The sequence below is a fragment of the Anomaloglossus baeobatrachus genome, chromosome 5, assembly GCF_048569485.1.
Source record: "Anomaloglossus baeobatrachus isolate aAnoBae1 chromosome 5, aAnoBae1.hap1, whole genome shotgun sequence".
NCBI classification, from domain to species: Eukaryota; Metazoa; Chordata; class Amphibia; order Anura; family Aromobatidae; genus Anomaloglossus; species Anomaloglossus baeobatrachus.
Genome location: NC_134357.1, coordinates 298,201,368 through 298,224,793, shown reverse-complemented (window position 1 = coordinate 298,224,793; position 23,426 = coordinate 298,201,368). Strand labels below are relative to the sequence as shown.

Here is a 23,426-nt window from a genome sequence, read left to right as displayed (position 1 = left end):
CTCAAGGGTTTTCTCCCTGGCCATTTGCATTGCCAATTTTTCTTTCCTTCCTGCAGTCTGGGTTGGAAAAAGGTTTGTCGCTTAGCTCGCTTAAGGGTCAAGTCTCCGCGCTATCCGTATTCTTTCAGAAGCGCTTGGCACGGCTTTCTAAAGTACGCACGTTTCTCCAAGGAGTTTGTCATATCGTTCCTCCTTACAGACGGCCATTGGAACCCTGGGATCTGAACAAGGTTCTCATTGCTCTCCAGAAGCCGCCTTTCGAGCCTTTGAAAGAGGTTCCCCTTTCTCGGCTTTCACAAAAGGTAGTTTTTCTTGTGGCGGTCACGTCTCTTCGAAGAGTGTCCGAGCTAGCGGCGTTATCTTGCAAATCTCCCTTCCTGGTGTTTCACCAAGACAAGGTAGTACTGCGTCCAATTCCAGAGTTTTCTCCCAAGGTGGTTTCTTCCTTTCATCTCAATCAGGATATCACTTTGCCATCTTTGTGTCCGCATCCAGTTCACCAATTTGAAAACGGTTTACATCTGTTGGACCTGGTGAGAGCACTCAGGATTTACATTTCTCGCACGGCGTCTCTACGCCGTTCTGATGCGCTCTTTGTCCTAGTCGCTGGTCAGCATAAGGGATCGCAAGCTTCCAAATCCACCCTGGCGCGGTGGATCAAGGAACCAATTCTTCACACATACCGTTCTGCTGGGCTTCCGATTCCATCTGGACTGAAGGCCCATTCTACCAGAGCCGTGGGTGCGTCCTGGGCATTGCGGCATCAGGCTACGGCTCAGCAAGTGTGCCAGGCGGCTACCTGGTCGAGTCTGCACACGTTTACCAAACACTATCAAGTGCATACCTACGCTTCGGCAGATGCCAGCCTAGGTAGACAGGTCCTTCAGGCGGCGGTGGCCCACCTGTAGGAAGAGGCTGTCTGACAGCCCGTTCATGTGGTATCTTTTTACCCACCCAGGGACTGCTTTTGGACGTCCCACTGTCTGGGTCTCCCAATTAGGAGCGAAAAAGAAGAAGGGAATTTTGTTTACTTACCGTAAATTCCTTTTCTTCTAGCTCCAATTGGGAGACCCAGCACCCGCCCTATTTGTTCTTAGGGTTTCGTTTTTCGGGTGCACATGTTGTTCATGTTGTTTCTTAAGTTCTCCGATCTTGTTATCGGATTGAATTTGTTTTTGAAACTGTTATTGGCTTTCCTCCTTCTTGCTTTGGTACTAAAACTGAGGAATCCGTACTCCTACGGGAGGGTGTATAGCCAGAAGGGGAGGGGCCTTACACTTTTAAGTGTAGTTCTTTGTGCGGCCTCCAGAGGCAGTAGCTATACACCCACTGTCTGGGTCTCCCAATTGGAGCTAGAAGAAAAGGAATTTACGGTAAGTAAACAAAATTCCCTTCTTCTTCTAGCTCCAATTGGGAGACCCAGCACCCGCCCTATTGTTCTTAGGGTTTCGTTTTTCGGGTGCACATGTTGTTCATGTTGTTTCTTAAGTTCTCCGATCTTGTTATCGGATTGAATTTGTTTTTTGAAACTGTTATTGGCTTTCCTCCTTCTTGCTTTGGTACTAAAACTGAGGAATCCGTACTCCTACGGGAGGGTGTATAGCCAGAAGGGGAGGGGCCTTACACTTTTAAGTGTAGTACTTTGTGCGGCCTCCGGAGGCAGTAGCTATACACCCAATTGTCTGGGTCTCCCAATTGGAGGTAGAAGAAAAGGAATTTACGGTAAGTAAACAAAATTCCCTTCTTTAGTGATTGTATTCCTAAATTTATAAATATGTCATATAAAATATTAAGACAGAGAACATATAATCAATGCAACATGTATTTTTATTAACCATTTTAAATCACTATTTTTTCTTTTCACCTTTCCCTGATTTTATTCACAAAACCGCATTGCAACCATTTACTATGTATATGGAACCTATGTAGGTAACTCACATGTGTATGCAATTATGGAGGGCGTGTGTTACACCATTTAGGAAACCAACATTCTTTCCTCACTTGAACATGAGTAAGACTGTGTCGAAACGCGTAGTTCTGTGGGGTCTCCATACCTGTATCCCCTGTATATTTTTTGCTGACCGCTCTACACTTTATGGATTTTATTGGATTTCATAAATAAATATTGATGATTTTAAAGTCTACATCTTTAGGACTGCGCTGGACTTCTTTCTTATATAGACTTGTATGGGTGCACTTGATCCGATTATTGGATGCACTCGCACTGCAAGTTGGCACTGCCCCATAGAATAACAATGGACTGTTGTGCGGTGTTTAGCGTTTCACTTGTTGGGTGTCATCACGGAATCGGACTCTGTTCACACTGCAGAGTGTGACAAACCGCCTAGGATCACTTAGTTGCACAACCTGTCATGGGTGTCGGCTGGTTCTGGTTTCACTGCTCTCCAATACAGCAGGAGTTATTCCCTGCTGACTTGTAATCAGCTGCTGGGAGCTCAGGCTGCTGATCACCACCAGATGCCCTCACTCTTTATAAGGTTGTGGATTCTAGGGCTGAGTGCCGGATATAGCTTTTTGCTTCATCGGTTCCTGTGATTATCCAGTTTTATGGTGATCTTCAAGTTGCGGTTCTATGTGGTGTGAGCTCTCCAGTTGTGTGCGGTGCGCAAGCGTTTTTGTTTACCCTTGTCTGTGATTTATTTGTGGGGTTTTGGTCACTGGGTTTCCGGCCTACTCCCTGGGTAGGTGGAAGTAGTATCATAGTATCAGGGCTTGGACAGGAGACAGGGCCATGTTGGAGGCTCGAACCTGGTTACCATCAAGTCTACCTTCGAGACAAGGGACAGCACAGGGGCCTGAGTCTTGGGGTCACCCTAGGAGCCCCTGTTCCATCCGTACACCCCCGTGACATGGGCCCAGTGTTATTTGACAAAATACTGGGTAGCATTCAACCTTGCTATACGCTCGCTTGAGTGAGCCCTTAATGATCTGGAGAGCTTCAGGATACTGGACCCCAGATCTCCAAGCATTAATATCAGTCTAAAGAAATAAAAGCAGCAATCCAAATTATCCAATATGAAAACTTCAAGCTTTAGCGCCCTAGGGTTACAGTAATGTTTCAGCCTCTTAAAGAGCTATATGAAGCTTGTGTATATGTCTTTGCCCCAGGTGAAGAAAAATAAACACTCTTCTATATGAATGTCGCTGATTATGATTTGATTACATCCTACAGGATGCCGCACAAGGCCGGCAGAGCAGACGTCACTCCAGCACCTCTTCTCATTGGAACCCATCGACAGACTGGGTGAGTGAACAACGGTAGAAAGTGGATAGGAGTAAATGAGAAGAGTATTAAATATGTTTATCCCACAAATTAAAAAAATAATAATCTCTGGAATGGTGCACATCATTACTTCGACCATATAATTGAAAAAAGCACTGACATTTTCACCGCTTTGCAATTTATTACTATTCTCTTTCATTGGGCGGCAGCAGCTTGTCCCATGTGACCAAGAAGACGCTACTGTGCATGTGCGTCCACCATTGAAGGTGAACCTAATTTCCAGCCACAGGGGGCTGGAGATCAAAGATTGAAGATCAAAATGTCACGTATTCACAAAACCGAGTACTATTTTTAATTGCTGTGTTCACAAACTCTGTTAAGCTTTGAACAAAACATTTTGTGAGACGACCCCATTAAGTAACTAAAATAGAATTATATGGACATTACTAATAAATGATTACAACTAGCGAGTTTATTCTCAGAGGTTTGTACAAAAAAGTGTTGGGTGTGTGTCACTGAGTGTACAGTAAAATCTTGTCACTGCCAGGGGGGGCAGTGATGAGCGAGCACTACCATGCTCCGGTATTAGGTACTTGAAACGAGCAGTTGGATGTTTGGATGGGCGTGACTCAAGTACCGAGTATAATGGAAGTCAATGGGTAACTCAAGCATTTTTCATGCAGATCTTCCTGAAAAATGCTTGAGTTTCCAATTGACTTCAATTTTGCTCGGTTCTCAAGTTGAGCCCATCTGAGTGTCCCACCTGCTCGTGTTAAGTACTGAAGATGGTAGTGCTCGCTCATCACTACTAGGGAGTCTACACTGAGTGTGGGGCTAGAAGTGATTTTTTTCTGCTGCCTCTCTTCAAACAGTCATTGAGTTGAATAATAAGATACTGTTTACCTGCTGCTGCTACTAGAGGGAGCTCACTGCATACAGATGTGTGACAATTAGAGATGGGTTAGCACTATAATGCTTGGGTGCTCGGTCCTCGAGTCAAGCAGGGCAGACACTCTGAAAGGGCTCATCTCAAGTATAATGGAAGTCAATGGTTGGGCAGTTCGGCTCTCCGCTCACATACAGCAATAAACAGAGCATTTTTGGGGGAGGGACGGTGGGGTTTTTACTTTTGGCGCACTACATCCGAAAATTGCTTTAACCACAGTAAGTGCCATACAGGGACTGCAATGGGGTGCCTGCACACATCTGCAGTGAAGACAGCCTGTGCGTTGTAGTTGTTGTTTCACGGACGGACAACACATCCAAGCTCCCGCGATAGTTGGCCGAGCCCCGCGGATACCTGAGCACCCTGATGCTTGATCGAGTAACCAGCACTGCCTAGCACACTCGCTCATTATTATTGACAATGAATTTGATGAGAATTATGAAGCTTGTGCAGTAAGTTTCCTTTAGTGACAGATGCACGTATCCAGGATTGTATTTTTCACAAAATGGTTTTATGAATAAAAAGAGTTTTGAACCACTAAGCACTGACACCCCTCTCATTCAGCATCACAAAAATGCCAAAATTTGGAACGGTCTGCCAAAGGAAGTAGTTTTGCTATTTGGTTGAAATAGCTTAAAGGGATTGTCTAAGTAATAACTCAGATGCTTGCTTTTCTGCAAAACAACTAAAGCCACTCCAGAGCCATCTCATCTCTGCTCACCTCTGTTTTATGTTAACATGGCAGCAGCAATGATACAAAGGTAGACAATAGGGATGAGCGAATACCCTAATATTCGCTTTGCCGAATATCCGGCGAATACGTCACCGCTATTCGACCATTCGCGAATATTCGACGCCCAATGTAAGTCTATGGGAAACCAGAATAATTTCACGTTTGACCCAACGGCGAGCTATGGTGACTGAGGAATAGGCAGAAACAGTACAGTCTCTCTCACTCTCATTATGCCGGACCTAAAGGCTGGAAAACGAGCGCCAGGAAAATTTATCTGTCGGATACCGAATGGTGCGAATAGCCGGTTATCCGTCGGATACCGAATAATGGCGAATACATTCGCTTATCCCTAGTAGGCAACACAAGACCATTGAGCTCAGTGATTGGCTACAATGGTGACGTGGTGTAGATGTGACGACACTACGAGAACCATGTCAACAAAGGCCAGCGGTGAGCTGTGCATAGGTGGCACTGGATTGGACAAACCGCTCAGCTTGAGATCTTTGAGGCCATCGTTTTTGGTAACCGTATGGTTCTCAGTGGTCGACTTGCGCCTATCGCTGTTTCTGACCTTTCTAATATGAAGAAGGTGTGTTGTAAATGGTACTTATTACAGCCATTATTCCCAAGCTATGTTTAACACTGAGGTCTCTGCCTTTATACATCACTTCTGAAGACAGGTATATGACAATGCTGTGGTCATAAATCACAGGCTGTTGTGCGTTTCGCAGCCTTTGCTCATCACTTTACAATGCAGAGGCATTTAGATGGAACTCTGCTTTTTATTGCTCCATTTTTCCCAAAATAACCAAAGAGGAAGTGTCACAACTTTATCACCTTTGTCAAACCTAGAAATCTGAAAGAAAATCTCACCCATCTGTGTAGATTGGGCTCTGTTACTTGGTATTTTGTGTTTTCATTGGGATTGTTCCACATCCCCTTTTTCTTTTATGCCTTTGTATGGATTACGATAGTCTACTATGTTCTTCAGTATGGGACCCTATGTTCTGTGTATTCACACGAGCCTTCCTGGCCAAATGTAATGCTATAACAAAATTAACATCTATATTTTTTTTTAGAAAACTTGGTTGATTAAAGGGAATTTGTCATCAGTTTTTTTGCCACCTAATCGAAGAACAGTATAATATAAAGACATACCCTTTTTCCAGCGATGTGTCATTTACCAGGCTGCTTAGTGTAGTTTTGAAAAAAAAAAATCACTGTTTTATCGGCAGATTATCACTACAGGACTAATAAACCTGCTGCCATGTAGTCCTCTATATCCATGTGCTCTGTATAACCCTGCCACCACCTTCTGCCTATGCACAGTGTACACAGCTGCCAATAATGGTGTAGGGTGGGTTATATAGAGGTCAGCATTCACTGGTGAACTGATGGATCAGCAGTAAAAAAAAAAATGGTGAATTTATCAAAACTACAGCAAGTAACTTTAAGTGACACATTGCTGGAATCAGGGTCTCTGTTCTCTACATTATGCTGCTCTCAGATGGGGGAGTAAAATCCTGGTGACAAATTCCCTTTAATGCAAAATGAAAGTGGAATATACAGTATACACTTGCTCCATTTTTTTATATAGTTTCTTTACAGTAAATCGCTATATTTTATAAAGTACAGTATTACTGTGATTTATTTTAATTTTTTTCTGACCCCAATTCCAATTAATGTCACAATTGGCACACTGGTTGGTATACATGTATAATTAAGTGACTGTATCATTGCAGTATTAACTCAGTAACAACCAAGAAGCAATTTCTGAATCACTATTGAATTAGGTTTTAAATCTGAAAGTGTCTATGATAATATATACACTATATATATATATATATATATATATATATATATATATATATATATATATATAATCTCACACACACACACACACACACACACACTCTGTGTGTGTGTGTTTGTGTGATATATCTCACATATCGTTGTTATCGTTGACAGGTTTTGTCTTGGAAAGTGAAGCTGCCCCTGCAGACAATCATGAGGCTGTTACAGGTCTTGGTTCCACAAGTAGAGAAGATCTGCATTGACAAGTAAGTATCACGCCCGGAGTTGGAGATGTCTGTATATAATGCGTGTCACACATGATCAAACCAACGGGCACCTGACGCACTACCAAAAAACACCACAAAAATGGGGAAACCCCAGGGTCCCGATACATTGGAGATCCCTGCTGCTAGGGAGAGGGGTGAGGGGGCACCTCCTGCACTCACCTCAAGCGGACTCCTGAGCTCCCTAGCATCCCTATACAGGTCCTTTCAACCTGTCGGCGAGCAGGATACCGGGGTCCGTCAGCTGGCCCTAAACTCACCCTGTCTAGTCAGTAGGCCGACGAGTACACTAGAGTCGCCACTCAACTAATAAACATGGAGGGAAAGGAAAGACAGACATAAACAGAAGGATACAAAACACCAAACTTCACTGTAGCAGACAAACTCAATAGTAGCAGGTGCATGGGCACAGGAGAAAACCTCAGCAGTTCCTTCCACCAGGCTGGCCAAAGTAGAAATGGATTCTAACAGCAGCAAGGTCTTCTGGGAAAGCTCCAGTATTTAACCTAAATGGGTGTGGCCCAAAGCAACAACAGCTGCCCTTCTCAGAGCTGCTGGCAACAAAACTGAAATTAACTCATGAGACACCAAAGGAAAGGAAACTAGATGGAGATGGGAGACTCCACTCCTAAGGCTGTCACTAGTGTCAAAACATCAGGGAGACTACCGTGACCGTAAGAGGTGAAAGAGCTTGTGATGACAGACTAGTGATGTGAAGGGTGCTATTACTGTAGTGTGACCGGTTTAGTGATGGCAGAGGGTGTTGTATGCACATGCTGGGTCATATTTAATTTCTGCTTAATTAAGAAGTCACCTACAGTTGTAACCTACTGTTGACCAGTTTATCTTTTTCTATTGAATAACTGAAAGGGAAGCTGCACTCTTTGGTCTTAGTGGGTTTTCCCCATAAAGCATTTTTTCTTCTTTTCTCCGATCAATGATCTAGCTTGTGTGCCTGTGTTTCCACCACCTTTATCAATTTAATTGTTTTATTTGTGTATTTTGTGAGAAAGACTCCTGTTTTGGTAGTAAATAAATTTCTTCATTTGAATGTTTGTTTGGACGCCATTTGTAATTTATTGAGTTACACATTAAAGTGGTGTGATCATTTTATGTCTTGTAGGGGACTGACTGATGAATCTGAAATTCTGAAGTTTCTACAGCATGGCACACTGGTGGGGCTACTACCTGTGCCTCACCCCATTCTGATTCGCAAATATCAGGCCAATGCCGGCACTGCTATGTGGTTTCGTACATACATGTGGGGTGTCATCTACTTGAGGTGAGACAATCCTAATAAATAAATAGAAATCCGGCTAAGGCCGCTTTCACATTGTGTTGTGAACTCCGTTCAGTGATCCCATCAGAGCTTCTGTCCCCCCCTGCAAAACTGGTTTCGGACGCATGCGCAGACGGGGCCATTGACAATATTGGTGCAGATGGAGTCACCGTGTGCTCTGTCATGCACAGTATTCAGGATTATACGCTTTCTGGAGACAGACACCCAGACATAGTAGACTGCATCTGGGTGTCCGCCTCCAGTAAGTGTATACGCCTGAAAATGGTGCACAACAGAGCACAGGGTGACCGCCTACAACATTATGGTCAGTGGCCTCATCGGCTCATGCGTCCAAAAGCTGTTTTGCGGGGAGTTCGGACAGAAGCTTTGACGGGACCACTGAACGGAGGTAAGAATGCAATGTGAAAGGAGCCTAAAACAGTGGACATGCAGGTAGCGGTGTAGTTTAAAGGGATGTACATTATTAAATGTGTGAAAAATGGGATACACTTGGTTTGGCATCTATGTAAGCTATTCTGTTTAGTGCTGTTCTTCTGTGAATGGTGTAGGCCTCAGGTTTTGGCAATATATAGATGATGTACTGATATATATTCTCCTGGGCACCTGTGCAAATTAGGATTTGCACCTATTCAACCAGTCATATATGGATAGGCCATTAAAGGAAATCTGTGACCAGGTTTTTGCCACCTAATCTAAAAGCAGCATGATGTAGGGGCAGAGATCCTGATTCCATAGATGTCACTTACTGGGCTGCTTAGTGTAGTTTTATTAAAATCACTGATTAATCAGCAGTAGATTATCATTAAAGGACTACTTGGCCTGCTGCCATGTAGTCCTTCATATTCATGAGCTCTGTATAACTGCTAGATCTGCAGCAGAGAACATTGATTTTATCAAAATGAAAGCAAAGAGCTCAGTAAGTGACACATGGCTGGAGTCAGGGTCTCTGTCTCTACATTATGCTGCTCTCAGATGGGGGAGCAAAAACCTGGTGAAAGATCCCTTTCTTTGTCGCTCCATTGGGAGACCCAGACAATTGGGTGTATAGCTACTGCCTCCGGAGGCCACACAAAGCACTACACTTAAAAGTGTAAGGCCCCTCCCCTTCTGCCTATACACCCCCCGTGGGATCACGGGCTCCTCAGTTTTCATGCTTTGTGCGAAGGAGGTCAGACATCCACGCATAGCTCCACTATTTAGTCAGCAGCAGCTGCTGACTATGTCAGATGGAAGAAAAGAGGGCCCATACTAGGGCCCCCAGCATGCTCCCTTCTCACCCCACTTTTGTCGGCGGTGTTTGTTAAGGTTGAGGTACCCATTGCGGGTACGGAGGCTGGAGCCCACATGCTGCATCCTTCCCCATCCCCCTTAGGGCTCTGGGTGAAGTGGGATTTTACCGGTCTCCAGGCACTGAGACCGTGCTCCATCCACAGCCCCTGGGAAATCTGCTGGATATGGAGCTGAGTATCGTCAGGGACAGGACCCTGCTACATCAAGGTACTCTGTGTCCCCATACAGACGCAGACACACTGCAGCATTGCTGAGTGTGTTAGTGCGCCGGGGACAACAGCGCCGCGCGCTTGTGCCACTACTCACTACAGCTCTGCTGAGTGAGTCTATGTATTGCGAACTGCCGCGCCGGCCGCTGCTGTTAGTTTGCTGCGGCGCGGCTGGGACTTGTGGTGCGCCGGGGACTTCCGCGCTGGCCGTGCATGTATGACGGCCGCGCTTATTAATCGAGTCCCCGGCTTTTGCGGCCTAGTTTCGTTTCGTTCCCGCCCCCAGACCTGCCAGTCAGGGGAAGGGCGGGACGCTGTACAGAATGTCAGCGCAGAGGGCTGGAGTCTATTTACATACTCCAGCCCTCACACTGGGCACAGTGGGACGCCAGTTTCCCGCACTTTGTCTGTGGCACGCCCACGGTCCGCCCCTCTTCACAGAACGCCGGCAGCCATTCCTGTGTGCAGTCTGAGCTGGAGAGGGGAGACAGGTTCTGGGAGACCCAGACACGGGATTCTGGCGACCACACACCCGCGTTTGAGCGGGCGGTAAGCGGCACCTCTGGTGCTGACCCCACTTAGTGCCGAAGTGTACATTTGTATTTTTATGCTTGCATGCTATACATTGCACTGTACGGTCGCTAGTGATTCTTGGCTATATACCCTCCTATATTGCTCAGAGGAGACCACAGCATGTCATCCGCAAAAAGCAAGGGTGCCAAGGCACAGGCTTTCTATGCTACTTGCACCGCATGTGAGGCTACTCTACCTGCAGGTTCCACTGACCCCCACTGTGTGCAGTGCTCGGCCCCTGTGGCAACTGCTCGGCCGGGGCCTCTGCTAGAGGTGACCCAGGGAGAACCACCTGTGAATACTGTCCAGGTGACGGGGACAGAGTTTGCAGTTTTTGCTGATAGATTGTCTGTGACTATGACTAAAATTCTAGAAACTTTGCAGTCTAGACCAGTAACTCAGACCAGGGGCACTGTTGACTCATTGCTCCCTGGTCCCCCTCAGTTGGAACAGCTCCGGGCTCCGGGGGTGTCCCATGCATCCCAGGGTGAAGGCTCTGACACGGACGACAGTCCCAGACAGCCTAAGCGAGCTCGCTATGAGCGGCCCTCGACTTCATCACACTGGTCAGGGTCCCAGCAGGAGGACTCTGTGTGATGAGGCGGAGGTAGCTGATCAGGATTCTGATCCTGAGACCGCTCTCAATTTGGATACGCCTGATGGTGACGCCATAGTGAATGATCTTATAGCGTCCATCAATAGAATGTTGGATATTTCTCCCCCAGCTCCTCCGGTGGAGGAGTCAGCTTCACAGCAGGAGAAATTCCATTTCAGGTATCCCAAGCGTAAATTAAGTACTTTTCTGGACCATTCTGACTTTGAAGAGGCAGTCCAGAAACACCACGCTTACCCAGATAAGCGTTTCTCCAAACGGATTAAGGATACACGTTATCCCTTTCCCCCTGACGTGGTCAAAGGCTGGACCCAGTGTCCCAAGGTGGATCCCCCTATCTCCAGGCTTGCGGCTAGATCCATAGTTGCAGTGTAGGATGGGGCGGCACTTAAAGATGCCACTGACAGACAGATGGAGCTCTGGTTGAAATCCATCTATGAAGCTATCGGCGCGTCGTTTGCTCCAGCATTCGCAGCCGTATGGGCACTCCAGGCTATTTCAGCTGGTCTTACACAGATTGACACGGTCACACGTACATCTGTTCCGCAGGTGGCATCCTTAACCTCTCAAATGTCTGCATTTGCGTCTTACGCGATTAATGCTGTCCTGGACTCTACGAGCCGTACGGCAGTGGCGTCAGCCAACTCCGTGGTTCTACGCAGAGCCTTATGGTTAAGGGAATGGAAGGCAGATTCTGCGTCCAAAAAGTGCTTAACCAGTCTGCCATTTTCTGGTGATCGACTGTTTGGTGAGCGTTTGGATGAAATCATTAAGCAGTCCAAGGGTAAGGATTCATCCTTACCTCAGCCCAGACAAACCAAACCCCAACAGAGGAGGGGACAGTCGGGGTTTCGGTCCTTTCGAGGCTCGGGCAGGTCCCAATTCTCCTCGTCCAAAAGGACTCAAAAGGATCAGAGGAGCTCAGATTCTTGGCGGGCTCAGTCACGCCCAAAAAAGACAGCCGGAAGACCCGCTACCAAGGCGGCTTCCTCATGACTTTCGGCCTCCTCTCTCCGCATCCTCGGTCGGTGGCAGGCTCTCCCGCTTTGGCGACGTTTGGCTGCCACAGGTCCAAGACCGTTGGGTGAGAGACATTCTGTCCCACGGGTACAGGATAGAGTTCAGTTCTCGTCCTCCAACTCTATTCTTCAGAACGTCTCCGCCTCCCGACCAAGCCGATGCTCTTCTGCAAGCGGTGTGCACTCTAAAGGCAGAAGGAGTGGTGATCCCGGTTCCTCTTCAGGAGCAAGGTCACGTTTTTTACTCCAATTTGTTTGTGGTACCAAAAAAGGACGGATCTTTCCGTCCCGTTCTGGACCTAAAACTTCTCAACAAGTACGTGAAAACCAGACGGTTCCGGATGGAATCCCTCCGCTCCGTCATCGCCGCAATGTCTCAAGGAGATTTCCTAGCATCAATAGACATCAAGGATGCTTATCTCCACGTGCCGATTGCTCCAGAGCATCAGCGTTTTCTACGCTTCGTGATAGGAGACGAACACCTTCAGTTCGTAGCTCTGCCTTTCGGTCTGGCGACAGCCCCACGGGCCTTCACCAAGGTCATGGCAGCAGTAGTAGCAGTCCTGCACTCTCAGGGACACTCTGTGATCCCTTACTTAGACGATCTGCTTGTCAAGGCTCCCTCTCAAGAGGCATGCCAACACAGCCTGAACGTTGCGCTGGAGACTCTCCAGAGTTTCGGGTGGATCATCAACTTTTCCAAGTCAAATCTGACCCCGACCCAATCGCTAACATATCTTGGCATGGAGTTTCATACTCTCTCAGCGATAGTGAAGCTTCCGTTGGACAAACAGCGTTCACTACAGACAGGGGTGCGATCTCTCCTTCAAGACCAGTCACACCCCTTGAGACGCCTCATGCACTTCCTAGGGAAGATGGTAGCAGCAATGGAGGCAGTCCCTTTCGCGCAGTTTCATCTGCGTCCACTACAATGGGACATTCTCCGCCAATGGGACGGGAAGTCGACGTCCCTCGACAGGAACGTCTCCCTTTCTCAGGCGGCCAAGGAATCTCTTCAGTGGTGGCTTCTTCCCACCTCTTTGTCAAAGGGAAAGTCCTTCCTACCCCCATCCTGGGCGGTGGTCACGACGGACGCGAGTCTGTCAGGGTGGGGAGCGGTTTTTCTCCACCACAGGGCTCAGGGTACGTGGACTCAGCAAGAGTCCACCCTTCAGATCAATGTTCTGGAAATCAGAGCAGTGTATCTTGCCCTACAAGCCTTCCAGCAGTGGCTGGAAGGCAAGCAGATCCGAATTCAGTCGGACAACTCCACAGCGGTGGCATACATCAACCACCAAGGAGGAACACGCAGTCGGCAAGCCTTCCAGGAAGTCCGGCGGATTCTGACGTGGGTGGAAGACACGGCATCCACCATATCCGCAGTTCACATCCCAGGCGTGGACAACTGGGAAGCAGATTTTCTCAGTCGCCAGGGTATGGACGCAGGGGAATGGTCTCTTCACCCGGACGTGTTTCAGGAGATCTGTCGCCGCTGGGGGATGCCGGACGTCGACCTAATGGCGTCCCGGCACAACAACAAGGTCCCAGCTTTCATGGCGCGGTCTCACGATCACCGAGCTCTGGCGGCGGACGCCTTAGTTCAAGATTGGTCGCAGTTCCGGCTACCTTATGTGTTCCCTCCTCTGGCACTGTTGCCCAGAGTGCTGCGCAAGATCAGGTCCGACTGCCGCCGCGCCATCCTCGTCGCTCCAGACTGGCCGAGGAGGTCGTGGTACCCGGATCTGTGGCACCTCACGGTAGGCCAACCGTGGGCGCTACCAGACCGACCAGACTTGCTGTCTCAAGGGCCGTTTTTCCATCGGAATTCTGCGGCCCTGAACCTGACTGTGTGGCCATTGAGTCCTGGATCCTAGCGTATTCAGGGTTATCTCAAGAGGTCATTGCCACCATGAGACAGGCTAGAAAACCAACCTCCGCCAAGATCTACCACAGGACGTGGAAGATATTCTTATCTTGGTGTTCTGCTCAGGGATTTCCTCCCTGGCCATTTGCATTGCCTACTTTTCTTTCCTTCCTACAATCCGGCTTGGAAAAAAGTTTGTCGCTAGGCTCCCTTAAAGGACAGGTCTCAGCGCTATCTGTATTTTTTCAGAAGCGCCTAGCACGACTTCCTCAGGTACGCACGTTCCTGCAAGGGGTTTGTCATATCGTCCCTCCTTACAAGCGGCCGTTAGAGCCCTGGGATCTGAACAGGGTTCTAATTGCTCTCCAGAAGCCGCCTTTCGAGCCTATGAGGGATGTTTCCCTTTCTCGCCTTTCACAGAAAGTGACTTTTCTTGTAGCGGTCACCTCTCTTCGGAGAGTGTCCGAGCTAGCAGCGCTGTCATGCAAATCTCCCTTCCTGGTGATTCACCAGGACAAGGTGGTTCTGCGCCCGATTCCGGAGTTTCTCCCTAAGGTGGTATCCCCCTTTCATCTCAATCAGGATATCTCCTTACCTTCTTTGTGTCCTCATCCAGTTCATCAATGTGAAAAGGATTTGCATTTGTTGGATCTAGTGAGAGCACTCAGAATCTACATTTCCCGCACGGCGCCCCTGCGCCGATCGGATGCACTCTTTGTCCTTGTCGCTGGTCAGCGTAAAGGGTCGCAAGCTTCCAAATCCACCTTGGCTCGGTGGATCAAGGAACCAATTCTTGAAGCCTACCGTTCCGCTGGGCTTCCGGTTCCCTCAGGGCTGAAGGCCCATTCTACCAGAGCCGTGGGTGCGTCCTGGGCATTACGGCACCAGGCTACGGCTCAGCAGGTGTGCCAGGCGGCTACCTGGTCGAGTCTGCACACTTTTACCAAGCATTATCAGGTGCATACCTACGCTTCGGCGGACGCCAGCCTAGGTAGACAAGTCCTTCAGGCGGCGGTTGCCCACCTGTAGGAAAGGGCTGTTTTACGGTCCTGTCACGAGGGTTATTTTACCCACCCAGGGACTGCTTTTGGACGTCCCAATTGTCTGGGTCTCCCAATGGAGCGACAAAGAAGAAGGGAATTTTGTTTACTTACCGTAAATTCCTTTTCTTCTAGCTCCAATTGGGAGACCCAGCGCCCGCCCTGTTTTCTTAGGGATTTTTGTTTTTTTCGGGTACACATGTTGTTCATGTTGATTGGTTTCAGTTCTCCGATGTTTCTTCGGATTGAATTTGTTTTTAAACCAGTTATTGGCTTTCCTCCTTCTTGCTTTTGCACTAAAACTGAGGAGCCCGTGATCCCACGGGGGGTGTATAGGCAGAAGGGGAGGGGCCTTACACTTTTAAGTGTAGTGCTTTGTGTGGCCTCCGGAGGCAGTAGCTATACACCCAATTGTCTTGGTCTCCCAATTGGAGCTAGAAGAAAAGGAATTTACGGTAAGTAAACAAAATTCCCTTCTTTAATTATGTAGTACCAGGAAACTCTTTTATCCCCCTCCCGCTGCCCATCTCCTGTAAGTCTTTAATGGTAGAACGTTCCATAGCTCAGTACACCATTAAAGAGGTTTGATGGAAGGGTTAACCCAACTCCCCGAGCTGAAATGATCAGCAAGAAGCTTCTGTCTTGCAAGGGTATTGCAATGAAAATCATTGTCACCATAACATCATAGGTTTCCCATTGTGACAAAGAATGAGGAAGAATGCTAGGATGCCAAGATTTGTGTCTGATAGTTAAATCATTAAAAAGATGATAATGCATACAATATGTATAAAATGAAATGTAAAAAAAATGTAAAAATGTCCTTAAAATGGGAAAAAACAAATTTTCCAAAAAAAGCAAAACTAAAGTGCATTCTTCTTACCCTCGATGTATCTACAAGGGAATTCTTTATGATATGGACACAAGTTATATGTGCATCTTGCACCCTTTTAATAATGAGTCCATATCATGCAAAATATGTAATGATGAGCGAGTTTCGAAATATTAGTTTTTGCGATACTCGTAACAAGTACAGTGGAACCTCGCTTAATGAGTAACCCAATTAGCGAGTATTTTGCTGAATGAGCAAAGCTTGCTGTAAATTTGTAACTCCGTTTACGAGCAATCTTTGCTGTACGAGCAAATACTCACCGCATACACTTCCGATTCCGTGCATCCACCGCGCTCTGACCCGCACTTGCAGTCCGCACAAACACACACAAGAACGCACAAACACACACAAACAAGCACGCACACACACACACATACAGTATTATGCTCACCTTAACTTCCATTCCCTCGCCGGCCTCATGGAAATTGTAGTTCGCCCGTACACGCTGTGTATCGGGTAACCATGCGACCGATGCCGGAGCTTCCGCTCACAGCGCGCTGGCGTCAAAGGCAGGAGCCGCTTGCCTCTGATTGGCCAGCACGCTGCCTTTAAGTAGTGGCTGATAGGGGAAGGTCCACCGTCATCGCGAGGCTTGCAGATACACAGCCTGTAGCGACGAGGGAGGAACTTCTGCTGTCAGCCGTTACTCAAAGGCAGCACGCTGGCCAATCAGAGGCAAGCGGCTCCTGCCTTTGACGTCAGCGCGCTGGGAGCGGAAGCTCCGGCATTGGTCGCATGGTTACACGATACACAGCGTGTACGGGCGAACTACAAGTTCCATGAGGCCGGCGAGGGAATGGAAGGTAAGGTGAGCAAAATCTGTGTTTGTACGTGTTTGTACGTGTGTGGAATGGGACATTTAACAGGTTTTGGAACGAATTGTCTGCATTGCAATGTTTTCCTATGGGAAGTCTTGCTTTGCTGAACGAGTAACTTGGTTAACAAGCACGCTCCTAGAACGGATTGTTCTCGTTAACCAAGGTTCCACTGTACTGTCTAATACTCGCGTATGCATTCCGAATCGCGTGTGCAATGCAAGTCAATGAGGGAAAACTCGCAATGTAACAAGTAACCCAAATGCCGTACTATTCGCTACTCGCATGAAAAGCACGTCATTCGGGTTACTCTTTACGTTGCGAGTATTCCCCATTGACTTGCATTGCACACACTATTCGGAATGAATACGCAAGTATTATTATTATTATTTTTTATTATTATAGCATCATCAATTCCATGGCGCTTTACATGTGAAAGGGGTGTATATAATAGGGACAAGTACAATAATCATAAACAATACAAGGCACAGACTAGTACAGGAGGATAGAGGACCCTGCCCGCGAGGGCTCACAGTCTACAAGGGATAGGTGAGGATACAGTAGGTTAGGGTAGAGCTGGTTGTACGGCGCTATATCAGACTGGGGGTTACAGCAGGTTGTAGGCTTGTCAGAAGAGGTGGGTCTTCAGGTTCTTTTTGAAGCTTGCCAAGGTAGGCGAGAGTCTGATATGTTGTGGCAGAGCATTCCAGAGTATGGGGGAGGCACGGGAGAAATCTTGGATGCGATGGTGGGAAGACGAGATGAGAGGGGAATAGAGAAGGAGATCTTGCAGGTAAGTCCCGGGAGACTGTCACAGATGTAGGGAGGAGGCAGGTTGTGGATGGCTTTGTATGTCATGGTTAGTGTTTTGAACTGGAGTCATTGGGCAATGGGAAGCAAGTGAAGGGATTGGCAGAGAGGAAAGGTTGGGGAGTAGTGGGGGGATAGGTGGATTAGCCAGGCAGCATAGTTTAGAATAGATTGTAGGGGTGCGAGACTAGAAGGGAGGCCACAGATCAGGAGGTTGCAATAATCCAGGCGGGAGATAATAAGGGCATGTACTAGTATTTTTGCAGCTTCTTGGGAAAGGAATGTACGGATCCGGGAAATACTTTTGAGTTGGAGGCGGCAGGAGGTGAAGAGGGCTTGGATGTGTGGCTTGAAAGCGAGATCAGAGTCTAGGATTACTCCCAGGCAGCGAGCACGTGGGACTTGGGAAAGTGAGCAGCCATTGACATTGATGGATATGTCAGGTGGGGGGGTTGAGTGAGGAGGAGGAGGAAAGACAATGAATTCTGTTTTGTCCATGTTCAGTTTTGGGAATCGAGCAGAGAAAAAGGATGAAATAGGAGACAGACATTGCGGGATTCTGGTTAGTAAGGAGGTGATGTCAGGTCCAGAGAGGTAGATCTGCGTATCGTCAGCGTAGAGATGATACTGAAAGCCGTGGGTCTCTATGAGCTGTCCCAGGCCAAAGGTGTAGATGGAGAACAGCAGGGGTCCGAGAACTGAACCTTGGGGGACCCCAACAGATAGTGGGCGAGATGAGGAAGTGGTGTGAGAGTGGGAGACGCTGAAAGTTCGGTTGGTTAAGTATGAAGAAATCCAAGATAGGGCCAAGTCTGTGATGCCCAGAGATGAGAGAATTTGTAGTAGAAGGGAGTGGTCTACTGTGTCAAAGGCACAGTATTAGACAGTACTCGTTACGAGTATCACGAATCCGAGTTTTTCGAAACTCACTCATCATTAAATGTGAGCACAAATGATTCACCGTTATGATTTTTTTTCTCTCCTGCCACACTGTATCCGTCCTTGACAATTAAAATAAAAAAAATTGAAATGTTTGTGCACCTGTATAAAATTAAATAATAAAACACTAATATGTAAAAGCCCACAAAAATAGTATTTGTATAAGGTAAAATGCAGAAAGAGATGATGCCCTATAGAATATGTAATTTTAATAGGTGGAATATTGCCGTGGGTGTTCTGGTATCTAAACGCCTTGATCCTGAAAGGGTTAATATGTGTGCTTTGAAGGTTCTGACTCTGGTTCTCCTTTGCAGAAACATGGATCCTCCTATCTGGTATGACACTGACGTGAAATTGTTTGAGATCCAGAGGGTTTAGACCTTAACCATTGAAGATTACCTACCGAACATGAAGTCCTCACTACTTGTCATAGGATGCTCCCTCCCAGGCGCCCAAGTGTTTGCACAAGTTATCGACTACTTAACTCCAAACCACTATCTGCTTCGTGGAAAGGCAGCATATCATATCATATCATACCATGTGTACTACTGATAAGCTTTTGTTATTTTTATATTTTTGTTTTATGTATTGATTTATTTTGTAGTTGAGAACTTTACAGCTGCTTTTGAATTATGATTCCTGATATCTAATGGCGGTATCATAATAGGCCTCATGTCATCTGAGCCAGGTTTACACAATATTCTCGCTACGACTATATGGTTTGTTCACACTGTCCTGTCTATGGGTAGGTGTTGAGCCTGTGTTAAAGAGCAATTCCTCCTATTAAGAAATACGTGCCACACAATGGGTCAGGATGTAGTGTGAATATTACCTGGGCAAATGGTCAGCGTTCCAGGATGTCAGTCATTGGCCACTTGTTCCCATTTTCATATGCTGTACACATGTTCTACACTCTGGGGACTTCATAGATACATTACGTTTGTACGGAGTTAAAGCCTGGAATATAGGGGGCGATTCATCAGAAAACTGGAGTAAAACACTTTTAAAAAGTTTCAAAATTTCTGCAACTTTTGGTGTTTACCCGCCTGAATGATGCTGCTCCACCAAAATAGGTGGAAGTGGGGCAGAGTCGGCACAGGGTGTGGCTACATCTGCCCATCAAACGCATTTCAGGCACGGTGCATTCGATTTACTTAATTAGATGCATCATACTCCAGTGAGCCACTCATTAAGGCTGATCTGTGCAATGCCTGCCTTAATGAATCTGCCCTACTCTCTACAGCTGCAGTCACAATTTTGCTGGTTATTGGACACAGCCATTTTGCCAAGCACAGATACATCCCATGTTGCTCAGTAGTGCTTCTATAGTTTAGTAGCATTCATAGTGGAAACTGGCTTTTCTTTTGAGTCAAAGTTTTAAAGCACCACTTTAGCAGAGGGAACTTTCAGCGCTGGAGTGTTGCTTTAAGTCTAAGTCCCCTGCCCCCGCCATGAAACTCACCCTCCGGTGTCTTCATCTTTTTCCGGTGTCACTCTGGTCCCACAGCACCATCTTCTGCCCATAGCGTCCAGCTTTCCAAAAGTCAGAAGTTACGCCACAAGCTGTCAATACAAGTCTATAAGAGCCAGAATGAGCCTCTGGTGCACTTCATGAAACACTGGAGCAACCAGCAGGTTACAAAGTGCCTAAGACTGTCCAGAGTGACGCTAAAAACACATGAAGACGCTGCAGGGTGAGTATAAGACTGGGTGCAGGGGACTTAGATTAGAAGTACTACTCTAGTGGTGAAAAAAGAAATGCTGGAGTGTTGCTTTAAGAGCCGCACAACTAATAAATATGGTGTCAATTTGAGTGTCTGTCACCAGAAGCTAAAATCTTCCCCTCTTTGAGGAAGTGTAGATTTACACTATAATTTACTCCCAATGTTCAGCGTAAATTATAGTATATCTACCAGATTAATGGTGATCCTATCTATTCTGCCTAAGTTTTCTCTCTTTTTTGCCATTTATACAGAAGCAAGGAAAGTGAAAGGTTATATACACATTCTAGTGCAAATATGGAGTGTGCCAAAGTTTTCAACTTTTTTGACACCAGAAAACTGGTGTAAACAGGTAAATCTATTCCCTCCTAGAACAGATTATTGTACCGTGCCAATGTAATGATTGCACTTGCAACGTAAGTCACTAGAGAAAGCAAAGAGTGCTGGGAGATTTCAGCTATGAACCCTGCATTAATGTTAATGCAGCTACGGACTATAATCAGACTGTGACCCCAATCAATAAGAAGATAAGCATATGTTTAACACATTGCATTACTTATCTTTTCTGTAAATTATTCTACATGCAAATTGAAAGTGTTGCTGTGACGGTGAAACATCTTGGGCTGATATTTCTTGAGGGTTATAATGATATTTAGGGCTATGCCCTATGAAATAGACCCTACTGTCATAATAAAACCAGCCTGCTTGTTGACGCCATGTACGGCTAGGATCAAGGAGGAATTGCTCTTTATATCTCTTATTGAATAGCACTACATCTCCTGTATGTGAAATCAGATATAATCTATTAAATTATATTAATAAATTGATCTATAAATAATACTTGTCATGAAGTGTGTGTTTGTGCGCATAAAAACAAGTCAAAGGTTGCACAGCTCTGTAAACTCTGATATCCCGATACTGACACGTGTTGGTACAGCCGCTGTGTATATAGGTTCCTATACTGCTTTGTGCACTCTTTGACGCCTGGACTTACATGCCTAGGATACAGATATCTCTATGACTTAGTAATTACTTGTATTCCAAATGAAATTACAACAATTTTCTTTTTTAGAACTTAGGATTGTGACATTCCTTTTTTATTCCTCCTGGAAATGTATGACCGCATAGACCATATATTTCAATGAAAACATAGACCATATATTTCACCTGGAATACAGTGCAGGAAATATTGTGCAGGTTTTATGGGGTTAAGCATTAGTACTAGGTTATAGACACATGGTTCCCTACTTCCACTTCATTATCTGATGTCTACTTAATAAATCTTCCCACATCTTCCAATTTACACTCACAGCAAATACATATTCTAACAAAGATCAGTTTCTTCAAATGCCAAATGATAAACTTGTATAAATTCAGAAATAACAAGTCGTTCACTCTTGAGTAGCCCCCTGCATATGTTTTAGAAATTTCCATTGAAGTATATGGAGGGAGTATAGACCTCCACTTATACATCAAGAGGATACATTTCCAATGAAGAATATGGAGGGAGTATAGACCTCCACTTGTACATCAAGAGGATACATTTCCAGTGAAGAATATGGAGGGAGTATAGACCTCCACTTGTACATCAAGAGGATACATTTCCAGTGAAGAATATGGAGGGAGTATAGACCTCCACTTGTACATCAAGAGGATACATTTCCAGTGAAGAATATGGAGGGAGTATAGACTTCCACTTGTACATCAAGAGGATACATTTCCAATGAAGAATATGGAGGGAGTATAGACCTCTACTTGTACATCAAGAGGATACATTTCCAGTGAAGAATATGTAGGGAGTATAGACTTCCACTTGTACATCAAGAGGATACATTTCCAATGAAGAATATGGAGGGAGTATAGACCTCCACTTGTACATCAAGAGGATACATTTCCAGTGAAGAATATGGAGGGAGTATAGACCTCCACTTGTACATCAAGAGGATAGGTCTCTTCTAATCTGCTACAGGGTACTCCATTGTCTACATTTATGAAAAATTTTAGAATTTGTGTAAAAATTTATAGTACACTAACTTTAGAGCTATAGCTTTCAAATGTGATACCTTTTGTATTGAATATGGTACAAATTATGCCAACGTAGTTTTTTAAACATGGTAATACACTTATAATTATTAGAGCCCAATTTGTCAAATGTCACATTTTAATGTAACATTTTTGCTCTAATTTAAACTTTTTATCCAAGTTAAAAATGGTTGCAACATAAATACTGTATATATATTCCACCGCCATAACCTGATTAGAATATGCAACTTTTTGTGATATTTTTTTTTTTTTTTTTAATTCAGAAATCGTCATAATGCCGTAACTTCATGCCAAAAGGCTTTTTTTTTTTTTTTAAATTCTTTATTTTAAAGACAGACTCGAAGCAATACAAGATATCTCCTGCTCCACACAGAGCAGCATAAATTATTTCAAATATTTAACATTGACATGTAACCTAACAATCTGCACACATGTACAAATCTCGTCCCCACAACCGCTCGACTCTGGCCCGATTTAAACCTTTTATGAACCAACCCAACACAAAGAGGGTAGAATATAGAGCGGAGAAAGAGAGAGCAAAGCCTAAAGAAAGTTTAAAGCCGGTTAAGAGAAAGAGGTGGAAAGGGGAATAGGGGGAGAGGAAAATAGGGGAAGATGGGGGGCAAATAAGTGAGGGGGGGAGAGAGAGCGAGGGAAAAAAAAAAGGGGAGGGGGGAGTTTCCCCAGAGCATCACGACTCCCGTGGAACAGAGAGCAATCTAGCGTATTCCACCAAGTAAATGAACTCCAACCATGGAAACCAAGTCCTATGAAAATCTTCCTCTCGATCATTGAGAGAGGATGTCAAATCCTCCATATGCATTAGGTCGTTAGTCCTTGAAACCCACTGTGTCAGTGTGGAGGAGGGTAGTGGACTTCCAGCCAAGCGGGAAGCAAGACCTGGCGGCCATGATCAGAAATCTTAGCAAGGAGCGCTTGTATTTAGGAGCCGGGAGTTCCGATAACTGTAAGATAAACAATTCCGGACCCAGTGTCTCATTCGTACCGGTCACCAGTCTAATTGCCTCCCTCACCTCTGACCAAAACCGCTGCAAAGAAGGGCAGGACCAGAAGACGTGCACGTAATCACCCTCCCCCGAGCCACATCTCCAGCAGATGGGGTCGACTGAGGGGAATATCCTATGAAGTCTAGTCGGGACTCTGTAGCACCTAGCCACCAGTTTGAAATTAGCCTCCAACAGTCTGGAACTGATCGAGGTTTTATGTGCCAGCAGTAAAATGTTATTTCTTTGTGAATCAGATAGAGCAGTCCCTAGGTCCCTTTCCTACTGCAGCAAGT

General features: G+C 45.9%; 1 protein-coding gene across 1 annotated transcript in view; it reads left to right on the top strand.

Annotated features, from left to right (window-relative positions):
- The window catches only part of HID1 (HID1 domain containing), a 126,357-nt gene extending 105,436 nt beyond the window's left edge, over positions 1-20,921 (top strand). The window contains exons 16-19 of the mRNA XM_075349631.1: positions 3,194-3,265; positions 6,892-6,983; positions 8,125-8,283; positions 18,677-20,921. Of these exons, the coding sequence (XP_075205746.1) occupies positions 3,194-3,265; positions 6,892-6,983; positions 8,125-8,283; positions 18,677-18,740 (387 nt within the window). The 3' untranslated portion in view covers positions 18,741-20,921. The remainder of the gene's footprint in view (positions 1-3,193; positions 3,266-6,891; positions 6,984-8,124; positions 8,284-18,676) is intronic.
- The last annotated feature ends 2,505 nt before the right edge of the window (positions 20,922-23,426 follow it).